General features: G+C 33.9%; 2 protein-coding genes across 2 annotated transcripts in view; both read left to right on the top strand.

Annotated features, from left to right (window-relative positions):
- The window catches only part of LOC108738697, a 29,652-nt gene extending 17,929 nt beyond the window's left edge, over window positions 1-11,723 (top strand). Inside the window, exons 2-12 of the mRNA XM_025975011.1 lie at window positions 818-1,224; window positions 2,461-3,610; window positions 3,663-3,899; window positions 3,968-4,262; window positions 4,323-4,587; window positions 4,860-5,130; window positions 7,280-7,496; window positions 10,025-10,150; window positions 10,326-10,506; window positions 11,140-11,418; window positions 11,524-11,723. Of these exons, the coding sequence (XP_025830796.1) occupies window positions 818-1,224; window positions 2,461-3,610; window positions 3,663-3,899; window positions 3,968-4,262; window positions 4,323-4,587; window positions 4,860-5,130; window positions 7,280-7,496; window positions 10,025-10,150; window positions 10,326-10,506; window positions 11,140-11,418; window positions 11,524-11,649 (3,554 nt within the window). The 3' untranslated portion in view covers window positions 11,650-11,723. The remainder of the gene's footprint in view (window positions 1-817; window positions 1,225-2,460; window positions 3,611-3,662; window positions 3,900-3,967; window positions 4,263-4,322; window positions 4,588-4,859; window positions 5,131-7,279; window positions 7,497-10,024; window positions 10,151-10,325; window positions 10,507-11,139; window positions 11,419-11,523) is intronic.
- A 7,430-nt stretch (window positions 11,724-19,153) lies between these two features.
- LOC108738702 overlaps window positions 19,154-20,677 on the top strand; it is a 12,799-nt gene continuing 11,275 nt past the window's right edge. The window contains exon 1 of the mRNA XM_025975012.1: window positions 19,154-19,819. Coding sequence (XP_025830797.1) covers window positions 19,699-19,819 — 121 coding nt within the window. The 5' untranslated portion in view covers window positions 19,154-19,698. The remainder of the gene's footprint in view (window positions 19,820-20,677) is intronic.

The raw sequence follows: 20,677 nt of genomic DNA, 5'->3' as shown, positions 1-20,677 counted from the left end.
CTTGTCTCCGATTGTACTTCCCAAACATCCTTAACAGAACCACTAAAATAACATCCTACCTTTCATCTAACTGTTATTATACATATATTTGTACTTTCTGGATTTAGTCTCCTGTATAATTCGTATATTATGCGAACCTACTAATATTTCTATTAATGAAATTACCTACTTACAAAAAATTTGCCATTTACACTGGTATCATATTCCGTTATGCAGTGAAACTTGAACAGTTTAGATATATTTGATTAAGAAACGTTGTTTAAAATATGCAACCTAACTGTACATTTCAAACCTTTCAGTTGTAACTTCATACATCGTTGAACTTTTTTCCGGTTGTCTTGTTTTTACTCCTTGTTGTTCCACTAGACTTCCTTTAAAAAGAATCACGGGCGTCCTGGACTGCTTACGTTTCTACATACTGATGATATGATTGTAATATATACTACTCAAAAAAATTACTAATTTATCAATTCGTATATCCTAATATTATAAATGCGAATGTGAGTTTGTTTGTTCCACATTCACGCCTTAACTACTCAATCAATCATAATGAAATTTTGTACACATATTGTCAAAGGTACAGAAAAGGATATAGGGTATGTTTTATCTAAAAAAAACGAAACGGTTCCTGAAGTATACAAAATTAGTTTTATCTATGATCTTTTACACATATTTAGGAAGTTCCAGGTACAATCTAATGTTATATAATTTTATATATGTACATCAATGAAAGTAATAAAGTGTTTAATTGATTTTTACATTTTATTAGAGACATAAATTTAAATAAGACCATTAAGAAAGTTCTGTTCCGTTTTAGCCGAAGAAGAGTTTTATTCCAATACATACATTTCTCCGAAATCCGCATTAGTTGATGGGGAATTCCCAGGTCGAAAGCTGGACGTGACGTACGGTCCTAGTGCAATAGAAAGTTCAAAAGCTGTCAACAACGATGAGATAATAACGAAATTAAGCGAAACTAATGCCGTAAATAGTGAAAATGGTTTCCAGAAACCGGCCGATTCAGAGATAGTGATTCTGAAAACAAATGGATTAGATGATCTATTGACTTCTAAAAATTTTGTTAATCTTGATTCAAATGAAGTAGAATTATCGGGGAGAAGAGCGTATATTGAACCTTCTCGAACAATTATTGGAGAAGTAAACAAAAAAGTGGTAGAAACAAAGGAACAAGAGATGTCGGGGGAAGGACAAGGGGCTCCGCAGGTATGCTGATTTTATGATTAATTTTTCTTTTTTTTTTTTATATGTACGGACCAGGACTACAGTTTTGTAATAAAAAAGACAATCATTAAGTGTACTTATATAAGTTTAGAATGAATACTGGCGAAATCTTATAACTCACCAATAGCAGGGACGGATTCAGAAATAATTCAGGGAGAAATTGAGCTATTTGGAAATAAAATAATAATTAAAAAGATTAACCCAATAATAATAAAATAACTCTCTTGAACAAAAAAAACATTGTCTACGTATTATACATTAAATTTTTCTCGCACACATTTTATTTTCATTCATCAAAATTGTTTCAAAACTTGAATAAACTGATGTAGAACTGAATGAAATACAACAAAAGTGCAAGATGTATATTCTTCAAATTGCTAAAGATGTAAAGATGATTTTTGATAATCAATGATAGAAGACTTTACTTGTTGAAACTCCATAATCAATTAAAGGAATCGTTTCCTGTAGTTGATGTATTTTTTTATTAACATCATTGGTTAAGGTTGATATGTAAAATTTTAGCAAATTATTTGAAAAAATAAATAATCCTCTTTCAGAATCATATAAAATGGTAAATACAAATTACGGATTTAAAAAGAGTTAAATGTAAAGAAAGTTTTTGCTCTTAGAGATTAAGTCACCATAGTAATGTGTGTTTATTTGTAGGCAATAAGTTAAAACACCAGTATAGTTTCGAAATTCAGGTCAAATGTACCAATATGCCAGTTTTATTATGTATTTTTGTGTTTTGTGTTAAGCTGTGAATAAAATTATTTGGTATTTAATAGCATATATGTATACACAATCTATTTCAATATTAAGAATAATTGAATTTTAAACGGAACTGTGGACGTAATTTTATATATTGTGGGATCAAAATGTTTTTTTTTTTTCATGTTCCAAACGATATTTAGTAGGTAAATTTTTATTGTATGTATTAGTTAATTCTGTATCCATTTTCAGGCACGTTCCCTTACACTGTCGGAGCCCCAAAACATCCAACCTTTTGCAACGNTCTATATTAAATTTGAATTTTAATATTTCTTCATCATCATCTAATTGATTTTACAGTATTTTAACTTCTATAAATCGTTTTTATGAATGATATATTTTTAGTCGAATGTGGGATCAAAATGTTTTTTTTTTTTCATGTTCCAAACGATATTTAGTAGGTAAATTTTTATTGTATGTATTAGTTAATTCTGTATCCATTTTCAGGCACGTTCCCTTACACTGTCGGAGCCCCAAAAAATCCAACCTTTTGCAACGAAAACGGCGGAGGTTTTTGCTACCCAATCATACAAACCATACGACAAAGCTCGCCAAATGAGCCCTGACATCAAAGAAATCATCACAGGTCTCGTCAAACTCCTAAATGGGAACGTGAATGTTCAAGCAAATACTGCTCCAGGCTTAGGAAGACCCATAAGACCGGTTTCAACTCGAATTAACAATCGTGGACCTCCTCGGATAAGTGATGTTCCAGCATTACCCCCAAACTTCGATATTCCGACATCTCAACTTCCCGAGCCATTGTACGACCAAATGCCACCACCAGTAACATCCTCTAAGCCAATAACCCCGTATCCATTTGACGTTCCTCCTTACAAAACATCACCGGTGCGACCCGTTAATAAAAGACCGAGCTATATTGGACCAATAAGTCATCCATCATGGACACATTCATCCCAACGAAGACCTACTCCCCCGAGAAGACCAAAACCACCCTACAAGCCTATACCGTTGTTTTCAGCAGAACGAAATTCAAGCTTCACGTCCGATTTTCCGGATGAAGACGTTTTCACTTTTAATCTGAGCGATGAACTTCAACCCTCTTCAGAAGAAGATTCTGACACAATAAACAAAAATACCGAACCTCTACTGAGCGAAGATGCTTCTAACAAACCGATAACAGTAAATAATGTAGTAGAAACTGTATCTACACCTAAAGAAGATCCAATCATACTTAATTACGAGAAAAACAAAGAAAAGAGCAGTTCAAAAATGGATAAAAATACGGTTAAAGCTTTTCCTACAACAGTTAAAAATACTGCAACTGAAATGGAGGCGACAACCAGCTCTCTGTTACTTTTGAACGGAACTGGTATAGTACCAACTCAAACAGTTGCAAATATTGAACCAACCAAAACTAATGCGACTCTTTTGGATACTGACAATGTCACTTCCGCGCTAAATATTTCTCAAGTCACCGTGGTTTCCATTACTCGGTTAGAATCGTCTATACAGGAAGTGCCCCAAAAAATCACAGAAACGACATTTAGCACTCCTCCTATTGCATCATTAGATTCGTCCACATTGTCCATTGCAAATATCACGCCTATTGTACAATCAACTTCTAACATCAAAGGTATAATTTCTATAAATGATGGATATAACATTTTACTAAACGAATGAAAAAGTTTCAGAGAGCCAGTCCAGTGCTACGACAGGTTTCTCTTACTTCCCCTACCGCCCAAGACCAGGAATCGTTTTAGATGACACAGAATTTAAACGGGATGGTCAGTATCGTCCTTCTGTTATCACCACAAGACCACCAGTAGGACAATTAGGAGACATCTTTGATATCACAGTGTCTGCTATTCAAGGCCCCGGTGGGTCGGCTTCTGCAGGTCATGGAAAACCTTTTATTATTCCAGGTACTTAACGAAAATAGATTAGTCGGTAAGTAATATTTGTCTCTTTATTAAAAAAATTATTTCAACAGTGGAACTAGATCATGCCCAAAATGGTGATGTCATAACTAGCCCAGTTGGAGATGAAGGATTTGTTTCAATTGACGGAAAACGGACGTATTTGAACTTATTTGGCGAATCTACATCAACTCAGACGCGCACACCCCAAATATCACCGTCCACCCCTACAACTGTAGCTGTTACAGGAACTGGATTTGCTGTACCCGACGAAAATGCCAAACCTGTAAAAACCCCACATCCTTCCTCTTCAAAGCCTCCTCCAAGGAGACCGCCATTTGGAAGAAGGCCCAATCAACCTACAATAAGGTAATACAGCTTAATCCTGTTTTGTGAAGCTTAGTACCTTACGTTTGATTCCACTTTTAGAATCGACACCTGCATAGTAGGGGATGATTCAACTTGCGACGGTTCTCAACATGAGATGTGCAAAACAGAATCTGGAGTTAGCGCATGTCACTGTAGACCTGGTCACGCAAGAAGAAAACATCGGGATCCTTGCAGGAAGGTGGTCCAAATGCTACTGTCATTAAGGGTTGACAGACTGTATGAACGCAGAATCGTTTGGGCAAATGAATTGGCCAACAGAGAGAGCGATAGCTACTTGCAATTGTCCTACGAAACGGAAAAAGCGGTAGGTACAAGTAGGCCTAGGTATTTATGTAGTATTTTATGTAGAACATAGTTCACTTCAGTCCCTGAAGAAGGTCGCTCGGTACGCTGCAACTATTTATGAACATACGTCGAAGATTGATGGGATAGTAAAAAAAGACGGAATACATTTTAATTCGTAACTACTTTTTGTAACATAACAAGTCTTTTCCAGCATTTTACTCTCCAAATGGTAGAGACTCTGATGCCGTACAAGAAGTTATTTTGTACTTAGTATGATATATTTTCTTCTAGATGGATTCGGCCATGTCCATGACACCATTCAGTGACGTTTTCCTGGGAGCAAAAGTAAACAGCATCTACAGGGGCGACAGGACGTTGGGCCAGGCTGGCGTTTTCGTCAATTTGACCATACAACTTGAAGAAAGCGTCGAAACTTCAAGGCCTACCGTAAGGGCTGATATACAACGTCACCTCTTGGGAGTCATCCAGCGTCGTAGTAATAACATTGGCAACAGCGCTTTGTGGGTCGACAGTCCTCCGGGAGCCGTTTCCAGTCTACAAGGTAAAATTCAATTATATCTTTTAATCGAACAAGGACGAATTTAGGCGTAATATGAAGTGAAAAAATATAAATATAAGTATTACTAACTGGCTAGACATGTCAGATTTGTTATAAGGGCTAATCTGGCACGAGAAAATTTCATCTCTCAATTCGTGCATCGCAAGTAAGTACATGTAGGTACTAGTGTTGCACTTCCGTTCTGCTTCCGCTTCCGCAATTACGGAAGTTCCGAATACATTTTCACATCCGCTCCTGCATCTGGTTCCTCATTTTTATAACGGAAGCTTATGGGAACTTAACAAAATCTTAATTCTCATTTTTTTGAAAATTAATATATCTATTAGAATAATAAAACAAGTTCCAAAAATTTATTACTTTTATCTGTTGGCTGAACTTGGCCGGTTTCAAAACACAATTTAAATGGAATTGGTCGTTGCAGCAAAGCTGCGTGTTTGCGTCAGTTTTTAGCGACCCCTCTGTAACATTTTGAACGTATTATGAAGTATTAGCGTTAATACACGTTGCAGCAGGCAAAATTTTGTTAATAATAATATTTTCCCTGTGCAAATAACTTTATTATAGTGTAGGGCCAAAATCTATTTCCTAGTATCTAGTATGTTTATATTTTCCAAATATTATTCCCTTCTTGGTTTCCTACTTTAAAAAAGAACGTCCAGGACTTTCAGCTTCCCCTCAGACAGTTCTCCTAATAATTATATTTCAAAAATACTAATACAGTTGTAGTATTTATTTATTTTGTATAATGTTTGCTCAGTGGTGCATCGCTAGTAGGTATCATATATCAAATTAAAGGACTCAGCATTTTTCGTTCATTAAAAAGAAGTGCGGAACGACTGACTAAATGGCTCACGCATTCGTGTACAAAACGTAGGTAATAATGGTACAGGTGCCTATATTTAAAGATATTGATGAAGTTCAGCGTGGCACTGTCCACATGACATCCACTCGGATTCTATGAGTAAAATCGTCCACCTTGCCAGTTCTACATTAATCGTTATGTATTAGTATCACAATATCCGCCGACAGTATATTATGCATCCGGCTGTGCTAAACGATTTTTTAAAATTGAAAAGAGGATTATTACGTAAAACTGACCGTTCTAAATACCTGAGCAATGTGAAGAAACTTTACGATTAATACCGCAAGTAATACCATCAAAAGCTTAATTCAGGCTTTAATTAAAAAGTCCACTAAGCCATCTTTTGCAGCTTAATTTGTTGGTTCGTTTTTATCCTTCCGGAGAATTTATTACATATTATCGAAAGCTTTTCAGACTTTAACGTCCAAAGTCTCATTAAACTGTATCTATTAAAGTCTGAAGCACATTATAAACTAGCCGTAAAGCGAAAAAGAAAAATAAAATAAAAAGATCGATATTGCAGTTTCACTTTCAAATGGACATTATGTACAGGGTGTACAGTCATGATCCTTTGTTTAATATTTTGTAGACAAACATTGTAGAGACATTAAGGCGATCAAAAATAAAATTTAATAATAAAGTTCCAACTGGAAAGTGATGAAAAGTTGTGAGAAAATATTTTTGGTCTGCATTTTCTACTTGCAGTTTATTATATTATAATGTTTGCCATATTCTTAAATGATTTATTTCCATTTGGCCTTTAGGGGAAGAATTTTGAATATCATTATTTAATAGCTGCATATGTTGTAGAGTCTATAGCTAGTCCTACATTCCATGTGTCTTCACATGCGCCAGGGACGGATCTTATTGCATTCATATTATAGACATACATTACGAAAGCATTGATTCCACGATGTTAATCGTATATCTCGCTGTATGTATAGTGTATATAACGAGGGATGGAGCTCAGATAAACTATAAACAGGAAGAAATTAATGAGTGAAGTTTTGTCACTACGTAACCCATGACCAAGGTTCATCACATTCTGAATCACCTCTACTTTTAATTTTACTAAACATTCAATTTTTAGTGTGTTTGTAATAATTACAAAATCAAAGCTTCATTACAATTTTCATTTATGATTGAGGAGATAAACATTCGGTCCATTTAACTGCATTATTTCTTATTTCCTGTTTCTCATGATGAGCAAATATACATTCGCAATAATGAAGCATGTTTTCAGATGTTTTTCATTTCCTTTGGTTACAGATTTGGATGAATGTTCTTCACCAGAATTACACGATTGCCACGTATCGGCAAAATGCATTAACGTATTTGGTGGTTTCAAATGTGAGTGCGCCGAAGGCTACAAGGATCCATGGGCTGATAACAAGCACAGGGCCGGCCGCACGTGCGAACAATGCTCACCGCAACATTGTAACAACAGAGGGGAATGTAAATACCAAAATGGACAAGAAGTTTGCGTGTAAGTAGATGTTTTTACTCTTTTTGTAAATACTTTGTATTTCAATTGTATATAGAGTTATAAGAACTTTATAGAATTCTAATACTCGATTCATTATGAAATTTCTGAATATTTTTTCCATAAACATTAGAGCGTTAATTCTCTGCAACGATAGTTATGGAGAATAAAGACAGCAGAATTTAACAAAACAGATTTTCAATGCTTATCACTACATTTTCTATCGCTTTCATTAACAAATAAACCAAAACGGACTTTGGAGTTTGTTTTTTGAATAGTTAGTCCTTCCAAAACATACGACCAATTAAATTAACAATTATTCTAATTGCAAACGTAAATTTACAAAAACAAATCATGCTTTATATATACAGTGTAAACTCTTCATAATGTCAGTCGATTTAACGACAAACTCCTTAAAACGTCGAAATTGCTTGACTTTGCTTGGTTTACATTGTTTTCTATACAATATTACACTCTATATAGCGTCACGCTCATTCTATTTAACGACAACAATGCGGCATTATAAATCATTGAGCAGTACTTTCTAAGTTGCCGAAATATATAAGAACTGCAGCTGTGTACGTTGTTGAAGAAGACGATCCTGTCCCTCCACCAAGCATCAAACAAGCACTTGATGCAGCAAAACTATTAAAAAAATAGTTCTTATATAATCAAATTGAACCAGCAGTATCTCAAGATACGAGTAAGATACGTAACAAAATACAATTAAAATACTGGAGCAGCAAAAAACATCAGACGAAGATAACAGGCTATACGCAATGTGTGAATAATAATGTTCGTGTGCAAAATGTGTACTTGGTAAATGCATATTATTATAGAATAATAAAATAATATCTTGTATTTCTCTCCATTTAACGACCACTCTTTATAACGCCGAAAAATGTTCAGTTCCTTAAGTGACGTTATATAGAGTTTACACTGTATTATGAAAGTTGAAGAAAAATTAGATGGGTTTTATTTGCATTAAAAATCATATTAAATGTTCACATTGTAATTTAAAGAGTAACAGTTCATTACAAGAATAATGATAGGCATCTTTACGTCTTCAGTGGATTATAGCACCTTTATTATTTCGAGCTTACAACCTTACCTTCACATTATTCAGAAATAGATATTATGTAGGTTCATGTTTGTGTACCCTTAATGTTGATACGGGTGCTAGGATCGTATGCGGCTATGAGGAAGGCCAAGCATTCCGACCGCGGTGCACATTGTGGAATTTAATAGGCCATACCGTCGAATGCCCAGGATGATATGTTTAGGAATGCAAATACCCGGTTACGTAAGGGACCGTGTTCGAAGCTTATACTATCAAATGTTTAATATTTTGTTTCGGTTCGGAACATATGCGGAGAATGCAGTTTTTGACGCGTAATCCTAGCAGATTTAAATTAGTCCACGGACGTGCTGAAATTGTTCTGCCGCAATATCCTCTGTCCAGTACAATTGGACCATTAATAATTTTTAGTGTGGAGGAAGACCGCAAACATTGACAGTTCGACTACGTTAATTAAGATAAACAAAGGGCTTGCACGGCGAATGCAATGTTCCTTATAATCTGGCAAAATTCGTTACCTAGTTCAGATACTTTTAATCATACAGTCAATATTCATTTTACTTAGGCGATATTCAACTATGCGAGGACTGGCGCTATTACTATAAACGAACTTTATCTATCATAAAATTGGTAACGTAATTAATTTTGGAACGCGAATATTAAAGTTCTTATTGCTGTATTTTAAATATACGATACCATAAATCAGTTGTTAAGATTAACAGCTGCTACAATGTACTTACCTGAATGGGCAATGAAATTTTAAATTAAAATAAACCTAGAAATGTAAATATGTGTATATAATAGCATACATTGTTAATACAGTTAGTACAGTGTTAATTTAGAAATTCGAAAAAGATTGTTAAAGCTGTATGTTTGGAGCACGGCGTTGTACGGGTGCGAAACATGGACAGTGGGCGCGGCGGAAAATAAAAGATTAGAAGCGTTCGAAATGCGGTGTTATAGGCGGATGATGAGGATAATGTGGGTAGAAAAGGTTAGGAATGAAGAGGTATTGGAAAGAATAGGAGAATAGAGGACTCTATGGAAGTCAATAAAAAATAGGCGAGATAGGTTAGTAGGACACCTTCTCAGGCATGAAGGTCTAGTTAGAGACATGTTAGAGGCGAAACAGGAGATAGGAGGGGTACAGGTAGACCTAGAGAAGATTACTGTTCGCAAATAGTTAAGGATGTGGGCTGTTCTAGTTTTAGGGAAATGCGAAGTTTAGCTCAGGATAGGAAAGAGTGGAGGTACGTGTCCAACCAGTCTTAGGACTGACGACCTTATTATGATGATGAGCATACATTGTGCAGTAGGAACAAAATTATACCCTTTTTGACTAAGTAAATGAAGATGTAATTCATTTTTCTTTGACATACAACTGTCTAATGGTCTATTTTCGTTGATAGGGCTCTTACTTTTCTTATCAGTACATAATTCTTCTTTATTACAGTTGCTCAGGAAATTATTACGGTTCACAGTGTGAAGTAGATGGTGAAATTTTGGGAGTCGCCATTGGAGCCAGCGTAGCTGCAGTCATTATAATTGGCCTTACCTTAGTGTGTCTAGTTATGTGGAGGTAAAATAGAGAATATTCACACTTTTAGATATCTTTCTTTTTAATTAACAATTGATAATAAAAAGCACTCAAATTCTATATTAAATTTGAATTTTAATATTTCTTCATCATCATCTAATTGATTTTACAGTATTTTAACTTCTATAAATCGTTTTTATGAATGATATATTTTTAGTCGAAGATGGAATAAGGAACACAAAGCTGCTGTTACAAGTCCGGTATTTGGATATATGGGGACAGCCGGAAGCACCGTGAAAACCCCAGTGGTCGGAGGACCTCCATATCAAGTGACCATGGAAGATCGGATACGATGGGCACAAATTGCCGACGTCATGGCACAATCAAACCATTACGCTGTAAGAAAACAGTATTTGAACTTATACAGGGTGATTCATCTTACCATAATTTAACTCCAATAAGAATAAATGTTAGAAAATATGAATAAAATAATTCGAAGTGGTCTGTATTCTGTCGAAACTGCCAGACGCGTTTTAGAAAATATCACAAATGGCGCGGTAAACGTTTACAGCCATTTGTGGTATTTTCTAAAACACACTGTTAAGACATCAGGTAAAAGTTGGTCTGTGTTCTGTCGGCGTTGTCTGCGAAGCGCTGATGAGATCCACAAAGATCGAAATCGCGATCCGCGTCTGGCAGTTTCGACAGAATACAGACCACTTCGAATTATTTTATTCGATTAAGCTAACGTGCCTATCACGTTGAGGTTGGCTACGCCGGGATTCGTTTCAGCAAGTAGATATCCATATATTTAAGTGGACCTTGTTGTAGCATACGTAATCCTAAAATGTAGCATCGTACTATAGATGGTGTTTACCGCGCCATTTGTGGTATTTTCTCGTTAGAAAATATGTTTAAGTGTTAACATTATTTTCAAAGATGTCTTACTTCATTACCGTTTATGTTATGGTTACAATATCTACCTTACGTTTAACGTTTATTTTATTACCTTCATACTTTTGCCATTTTAGCCTGAGCCAGGAACTGTCCCAACTCGACCATCTTCAGCTTTGTTTGGTTATCCGAATCTTTCCATGGCTGGAAGTATTCAACGTTCGATTCAAGGTACTCTTCCTCCAGTTCCAATGCCTAGGCTCGGCATCCAAGCACAATTAGCGAATCGCGCTGCCAGTTTACAAGGGATGAGACCCTTAGATAATTGTAGTTCCAGTGATGATGATGACAAGGCTGATTTAGAACGAAACTTTCAAGTTCCACGACCTAAAAGTAGAAGTAATGCATCAATAGCGGTATGTAATTAATATACGATGAGTATTAGATAAATAATTAGTATTATCAAGAAAAAAAGAATCTGCAAGAAGAAAAATATAATTATTTTTTTTTATTTCTTTTAGAACCAAAGCGGTATTTATTACGATGTAGATTACGAACCCAATGATATTTACAAGCAAGGGGGTGGTAATGGAATACCCATGAGTACGTACACCATAGGGAGTAGGGCACCTTATTACAGAACATAATTAATGGTATTTATTAGTAAATAAATAAGAAAAATAAATGTAAATACTTTTATACTTCACTTTATATTTTGGTTTTGTTATTTTTATCGTTATATTATTTATTAAATTAATTACTTTTCGTATGCTTATACTTAGTTCGTATTTATTAAATATATGCCAAGTATTGTAAAAATTATAAAAAGTCATTTTTTTATATGTATAGTCTAATTGGAATAAAAATTTTTTTTTATTTTATGAAATTCTTTTTATTTCTACAAAATTTATATACGTTTTTATGAAATTGACCAAAAGCAGTTAGACGCAGGCATACATAGAAATATTCCGAATGCGAATGTAGGTAGGTACTCGCGCTATTACCTGTTTCGTTATCATCATCATCATAAGGTCGTCAGTCCTAAGACTGGTTCGACACGCACCTCCACTCTTTGCTATCCTGAGCTAATCTTCGCATTTCCCTAAAACTAGAACATCCCACATCCTTAACTATTTGCGAACAGTAATCTAATATAGGTCTACCTCTACTCCTCTTAACTCCTGTTTCTGTCTCTAATATGTCTCTGACTAGACTGTCATGCTTGAGAAGGTGTCCTACCAACCTATCTCGCCTGTTTCTTATTGACTTTCATAGTCCTCTGTTCTCCTATTCTTTCTAAAACCTCTTCATTTCTAACCTTTTCTATCCATGGTATTCTCATCATTCGCCGGTAACACCACATTTCCAACGCTTCTAACTTTTTCTTTTCCGCCACGCTCACTGTCCATGTTTCGCAGCCGTACAGCGCCGCGTTCCATATATACACGTTTAACAATCTTTTTCGAATTTCTAAATTAATTATTCGCTGGCATAGCATTGAAGGCGACTCTATTCTGCACTATCAACTACTTTATATCCCTACTACTCCTTCCGTTTTGACTTATCTGACTTCCTAGATACCTAAAAAATTAGCCACTTATTCTAACCTTTCGTCTCCTACCTTTACATTTGCTCTATAACTAAGTACTTTTTCTTCCCTTGCATACCAGTATTTTTGTTATATCAAATGAAATATTTTTTTTATGAAAACCTTACTAAATGTTTTATTAAAATTTTTATAAGGATTAACGTATTCTCAAGAAAGAATTTTGTAGGGAATCAAAAATGTTAGAACCTGGCTCCTGATTCACTAATTTTTTTTGTATTTTAAAAGCTACACTATCGTGAACTCATTTATACGGATAACTTTATAAAAATCATCAAATTACCTATTTAAATACACCAATGCAAACATAACTAAACTAAACATCATTGAAATGAATGTATCAGTACCTAGTCAGTTGATATTTTGGTTTTTGAAACACAGCAGAATACGGGTATAGGTACTAGATTTTACAATTATAGGATAAATTCAGTTCATCTTTTAGCAATTTACCTATGAAAACTGCATTTAGTTTAGAGATTCCTAATAATTACTATATCTACCTTTATTAAATACTCACCGGTTTAAATACTGTTAAAAATACAAAATAAAAACAGTTAGGTACAAATACAGTTAGGTAGTTATTGTTCAGTTTGCACCCATTTACGTTTAATAAAATTTAAATGTTTGTGCGCAAAGCAAAAACTGGATCGACCTTTAAATAATTAATATTTAATCTCATTAAATTAGACGACTCTTAAACAACTTTACGTTTAAAAAAGTTCCACTAATTACCATAACGCCCTCGTTTTTACCCCTCATCTTTGTCATTGCCTGTTCTCTCATAACGGGATTTTTTAATGATACTGCAAACAGTACGTTCGTCTCTTCTCACTTCGAGAGTTACATTCAATCTTTTCCCCCATCGAAGATAATCAAGCGTAAGTGAAAATTCAATAAACAACCGCTCGAGTCTGACTTAAATTTATCCCAGGAGGTCAGCTAAATTAATTTAAAATTCAAATTTCATTCCGACAGGACAAACAAAACACAACTTGCTAACGTTTTTACCGTTTCTGCGACGCGACGCATAGATTCTTAAAGTAGTCGTTTTTGCATTAATGAAAAAAATTGTTGGTACATCCAGTTGCTGGCAAGGGTATATGTGTCTAAAAAAAGTTAATAATTTATACGGTTTTGATTATCGTTTTAAAAAACATTACGAAATTATTCTCTTTTATTTTAAGCTTTTAGAATGCAAGGTAAATTGCGAGCGCACAATACGTTGAAAGGTCTGCTACAGTATGCAACGGAAATGGCGCGCGCACCATGCGGAAAAAGTTACATCACAGTCAACACACCTCTTTTATTTATGAAATTAATCTGTTATAATACATTAAACCACTCAATTTACAACAGCAGTAACAATTCAAATATATGGCATTTATTTAGATGAAGTATTTTTATTAATTTAACAAATATTAATCTTCAAAAATTTGAAACAGAAACACATCTTAAGAAATATAAAAGGATATTAAAAAAGCATTGATTTCTGTCTAAATAAGCGACAGTAAAATTGTTTAAGTGGTTTATAACATATAAGCAACATAAGATATCGTCTTGAATTTTACAAACTATTCGTAAAACATTGCCCTAGAGACAAAAATTGTATTTATGAAAGTTATAAATACCCTTAAAAAAAACGCGATTAATTTTTTAAATTATATCCATGCATGTGGCTTGTCATTAAAAAAAGCTTTACGAATATAGCACAAATATGTTCTCTTTTTTTAATTAAATTAACACTTTGGAGTGCTATCAAAATTATGGATTTTATAAACATATTTTGTTATCAGGTTTATACAAAAACAGCTTGAAGAAGCTGCGATTTATTTACAATATTACTGTCTATTTAAACAACAAATATTAAAAATAGTTTAGCACATATTTTAAAACTTCCTTTCAATGAAATTTAATCATTTTTAGAGTTTTATATACAGTGAAGGTTTTATCTATTACCTTCATTTATAAAAACCTATTTTCGAAACTAATTAAAAATAAAGGAACCTGTGTACTAATTAAAGACTTCTAATGACTGCCAACTGACTCGTGCACTGTCGCATATTTGGTCAGAAAATTAGATTTTCTTTTACTTTTACAATCAGTCGTAGAGAGCAGCACTTACCGAGTCGACTTTTAACTGGAAGGAGGTAAATTCTGTTAAATTACATTAAAAAGCCATTTGCTTTTCTTTAGTGTATTAAAGAGATTAATACAAAACACCGAGTTGTAAAATTGTTACTGATTAATAAAAGGTTAATGTTATTCAATTATTATCAAAAAAGTACATTTTAAAAAGTTTCACTAACAAATTTTTTAATATTACTTGCTTGAGGATATTAATATAAACAATTATTTAAATCTTTGTTTACTTTAATTTGTAGTGCTGAACCTATCGCCATTTACAACAATATTTTTAAACGTATATTTTAGATAAATATAGGTGCTAATAGTGTTAGGCATTAATCAATCAAACTTTCAATCGATTGATTTATTGATTAAAAAATTAATTGTAATTACTTTTATTTCTTTTAGAACCAAAGCGGTATTTATTACGATGTAGATTACGAACCCAATGATATTTACAAGCAAGGGGGTGGTAATGGAATACCCATGAGTACGTACACCATAGGGAGTAGGGCACCTTATTACAGAACATAATTAATGGTATTTATTAGTAAATAAATAAGAAAAATAAATGTAAATACTTTTATACTTCACTTTATATTTTGGNTAATTGTTAGTTTTCAATCAAACACATTAAAATGATTAACAATTAATTAATTGTTAGTTGCGAATTTTAACCATTACAACTAATTAATTGTTAATTGCGAGAATTCACAATTACAAACGTGATTAAAAATTAATTAATTAATTGTTAATTTTTAATTGTCCAACAATTTAATTTTTCCCAACACTGGGTGTTAATAACACTTTTGGTCTACGTTGCTACTGTATACAAAACTTTTCAAAGTAACGACGTGTACGCGTAAAATTTTTAGAACCAATTTTGTAAATTGCCTTCCTGAGGATGTCGACTACATGCGTTTGAGAAACGTTCTGTAAACGACAGCCCACAGGCGCGAAAACCAACAATCCATTATTATCAGTCGACGGTCGCGAGAGCTAAGCCAATTTATTATCTTGTGATTGATTAGAAATACTTTGAAATCCATTGGATTTCTCACAAAATCTTAAACTGTAAGCTTAAATCACCTCGTATGGGCTTTATCGTGGAAGTTTATTTAGTTAAAGACATCAACAAAACTGCTCAATTTTTATTTATTGTACAACGCGCGTTATATAGAGTTTACACTGTATTATGAAAGTTGAAGAAAAATTAGATGGGTTTTATTTGCATTAAAAATCATATTAAATGTTCACATTGTAATTTAAAGAGTAACAGTTCATTACAAGAATAATGATAGGCATCTTTACGTCTTCAGTGGATTATAGCACCTTTATTATTTCGAGCTTACAACCTTACCTTCACATTATTCAGAAATAGATATTATGTAGGTTCATGTTTGTGTACCCTTAATGTTGATACGGGTGCTAGGATCGTATGCGGCTATGAGGAAGGCCAAGCATTCCGACCGCGGTGCACATTGTGGAATTTAATAGGCCATACCGTCGAATGCCCAGGATGATATGTTTAGGAATGCAAATACCCGGTTACGTAAGGGACCGTGTTCGAAGCTTATACTATCAAATGTTTAATATTTTGTTTCGGTTCGGAACATATGCGGAGAATGCAGTTTTTGACGCGTAATCCTAGCAGATTTAAATTAGTCCACGGACGTGCTGAAATTGTTCTGCCGCAATATCCTCTGTCCAGTACAATTGGACCATTAATAATTTTTAGTGTGGAGGAAGACCGCAAACATTGACAGTTCGACTACGTTAATTAAGATAAACAAAGGGCTTGCACGGCGAATGCAATGTTCCTTATAATCTGGCAAAATTCGTTACCTAGTTCAGATACTTTTAATCATACAGTCAATATTCATTTTACTTAGGCGATATTCAACTATGCGAGGACTGGCGCTATTACTATAAACGAACTTTATCTATCATAAAATTGGTAACGTAATTAATTTTGGAAGGCGAATATTAAAGTTCTTNTGTTGGAGTAATTTATTTTTTAATCATCTACCTACATTACCTTTTCCAATTCAGAAATATATTTTATTTGATTAATGAAGTTTAGGTGTTCAATAGGAACTTACTTCACTTTAAAGTTTAAACACAAGAATTTTCCAAATTTAAATTAGGTTAGGTTATATAATATAATAAAATTAAAATTTGAAATGCTACAAATCGTTTAATTAGGTGTACCCCAATTACGCACAACACATAATTTGAATATAACACTAAGACTGATCGATTTTGAAGCTTGAAATCGCTGAGTAAACAGCGTTTTGAATAGAAACGAAATTAATAATATTCGGCCATTTAGATCGCTCCTTGTTATTCCATCTTCACCAGGTATTCTAATTGAGCTTGACAAACGTTCCTAGCCTTTTCAAATTTCTTTTTCATTGAAATGAAGAGGTATTAGAGAGAATAGGAGAACAGAGGACCCTGTGGAAGTCAATAAAAAATAGGCGAGATAGGTTGGTAGGACACCTTCTCAGGCATGAAGGTCTAATCAGAGTCATATTAGAGGCAGAAACATGAGTTAGGAGGGGTAGAGGTAGACCTAGATTAGATTACTGTTCGCAAATAGTTAAGGATGTGGGTTGTTCTAGTTTTAGGAAAATACGAAGTTTAGCTCAGGATAAGAAAGAGTGGAGGTGCGTGTCCAACCAATCATAGGACTGACGACCCTATGATGATGATCTCTTTCTGTCTTGGTATCTTGTATCTTGATACCACAATACCTGTTACGAATTAAATTTCTCTTTCGTACTGTATTCGGCAGTTTTTGTAACGTTAAAGGAACTATCTGTCCTATCTGTAGCTGGTCCAACTCTCCCAAGACTGATAGACCAGGCTACATCCAAGGAATTAAGCATTTAGACTACTGTTTTTAAGTTGTATTTATATCGAAATACGTTTTTGACTAAGATAATTTACGAATTCCAATTAAAATTTGTCGTAAAGAAATTTAATTTGAGGTCGAATAAATTTGTACGAAAAAGGGTATCATTTTAATTTCTTATTTTCTAACGTTGTGCTTATAAGTAAGAATATGCTAAGGGAATTGATCACTGTAGTCATCAGACTATGAGAAATGGTCCGGCTCTCCTACTTCATTTCTCTTAGCTTTTCCAAACCGATATTTATGTTGAATTTTTCGCATACTATCTTAAAACATATTGGTAAGTACTGCCATTATCTGGAAGATAATACAATGCTCTACATTGTTCATTGAATACATTATTTCCTCCACAGGAAGACTATGAAAACAATTACCTAAATAAACCAAGTTATTCGGTTAGTTTTTAGTGAATTACAATTCGATAAAAACGAAGGAAATATGTGCCTAGTTGTCCTTAATAATTCTCTTAATCCTAAAGAAAGCCCTGCGACAAAAAGTAACTGATTGGACAAATATTGTTATGATCGGTTATTTAGAAAAGTCCATCTTGTTACGATTTATTAAATTAATTCAATTTATATTTTCAAGAGAAATTAGGTTCCTTTGAAGCTGTTGTAGCGAGAAAAGTTTTGAAATTTGTCAAACGTTTTTAACTTTACGTTATATTCTTTTATTTCATTTTATCGAGACACCCCTAATTATTCTAGCAGATTTATTTCTAAAGCAGTTTAACCAAATGTTTAATGTATTATTAGACGTCATGTGTTTACGAAAGGAGCTCCAGAACAGTATCGGAAGAGAAAAAACCGACTCAAATTGTGCTCTCAAATTATTATGTTGAGCAATACTAATAAAATCATGTTTTTTGACGTTTTTCCACTAAAATTGCAAAAACGTCACATTTTCTGATAAGATGACCTACCACATCACTATCACTATCACTATATATAGTATAAAACAAAGTCGCTTCCCGCTGTCTGTCCCTATGTATGCTTAGATCTTTAAATCTACGTAACGGATTTTGAGGCGGTTTTTTTTAGTGGATAGAGTGATTCAAGGGGGAAGTTTATATGTATAATACATGCATAATATTGTAGACAAACACCGATAATTTTAGAGATTTCCAATGTGATGTCGTAAAACACATTTTTGTTGCGCTAACATTGCAAACGCTGGCTGAACCCTACGATATAGATCAAAATAATGTACTAAAGTATTGTACATCTTAAAAAGTACGCGATGGTATATGTCTATCTCTTAGGGATAACCCACAATAACCATTTTTTATCCTTTACATTTTATGAGAAATAATGACTTATTTACTAAACGATTTTAAGCAACACGGCATTAATTCTTATCCAATTAAGTACCTTAAATACATTGTGCATTAATGTAGATCAATATGGTCCTTTACAGCATGCAATTTAAATGAATATTTTCGAAGTTATTACAGATTTAAAATGCAAACATAGCGGTTGCGGCGGTACCGACCGGGAGGCCGGTTTGTATTGTCTAATGACAAAAAAACTGTGAATGTTGTATATAAAGACATTCTGTAGTATATTTAATGTGTTCAGGGGTTGTCTATTTAAGAAATCTAATCTAAACAAAACAAAAATATATTTAGTATCAGCATTACACCCGTGCGAAGCTGGGGCGGCTCGCTAGTACTACATAAAAAATGACCAACACTTGACCTGATTGTTTTTAACTGAATTTGAAAACATGAAAAGACATAATTTCAACAGGGGAAATATTACACATATTTGTAGGAACGTTTTCCTTTCTGACCTATTGTATGTTCGACGTACCTGTCTGTGAAAACAACGAGTATTTAAGAAAGAATCTGAAAACATCCATGAAAAATGTACACAGGTATACCTACATGCAAGTCTTCGCTAATGAGCACCTGGTCTATGTACCTTTACTACGTTTGCGTCTTGAGAATCGTTCCCCTGTTCCGTTATATTTGTTTAAAGAAGTCATAAAAGGTTCGAGGATGCTTATAACCACTCAGTACAAATACATTTAGTGGTGAGAACTAAACAGATGGCTAGGTCTCTCAAAATATCCCTTGTGCTTGTCGCAGCATACCTCACCCCCACGTTATGTGGATTTTTTGACTACACCGATGTCGAAGATCCTTTTGCAATGGTCTGGACCGCCAGGGGTGAGTTAATCCTTAAGATTTTTCAGCATGAAATATTCCTAATCCTTCAGCTAAGGTAATTCCTAACTGATTTTAAATTTTTGATATAAAAACTGGCTCCACTGGAAATATAATATTTTTCTTGGTGTTATGCAATAGTAAAAAATTAGGAACTCTCAAATCAGTAGAAATTTGAAATATCATTCCAAACTTTTTGGGTACCTAGGTCTAAAATCCATCAGGAAAAATTTGAAATATCATTAAAATAGCTTTTGTTGGTTCTGGTAAAGCAACAATCTGAAATCCTTTAGTCTATATCAGCGTTGTCCAACTTATCATAGCCCGCGGGCCATATTTTCTTCACCAAACATTTCGGGGGCCAAGAAAATTTATAAATGTAGTTAGTTCATGTTAATTAAAAAAATATTTTATTTATACTAAAGATAAAACTCTAAAATATTCGTAATTTTTTAATGATGACATTGTGGCCGTAATTGTTTAGCAACAATATCAATAATATTAATTTAGTAACATAAATTTATTCATAGTCAAATGTACTCGTGGGTCGTAAAAATAATTTGGCAGGGCGTATACGGCCCGCGGGCCGCCAGTTGGACAGCCCTGTTCTAGCAAATGGATTTAACGTTAAGCATTATAATAAAAAATGTTCATATTGTTTCTTTCTTTCTGTCGCCTTTAATAAAAAGAAGTCACTTCTATGCTCGCGAACGGTTAATTTAGAAATTCGAAAAAGGTTGTTAAAGGTGTATGTTTGGAGCACGGCGTTGTACGGGTGTGAAACATGGACAGTGGGAGCGGCGGAAAAGAAAAGGTTAGAAGCGTTCGAAATGTGGTGTTATAGGCGGATGATGAGGATAT

This window comes from Agrilus planipennis, unplaced genomic scaffold, assembly GCF_000699045.2.
Source record: "Agrilus planipennis isolate EAB-ADULT unplaced genomic scaffold, Apla_2.0 scaffold36, whole genome shotgun sequence".
NCBI lineage: Eukaryota > Metazoa > Arthropoda > Insecta > Coleoptera > Buprestidae > Agrilus > Agrilus planipennis.
The sequence above is the reverse complement of the archived record's forward strand: the minus strand, read 5'-3'. Positions and strand labels throughout refer to the sequence as shown.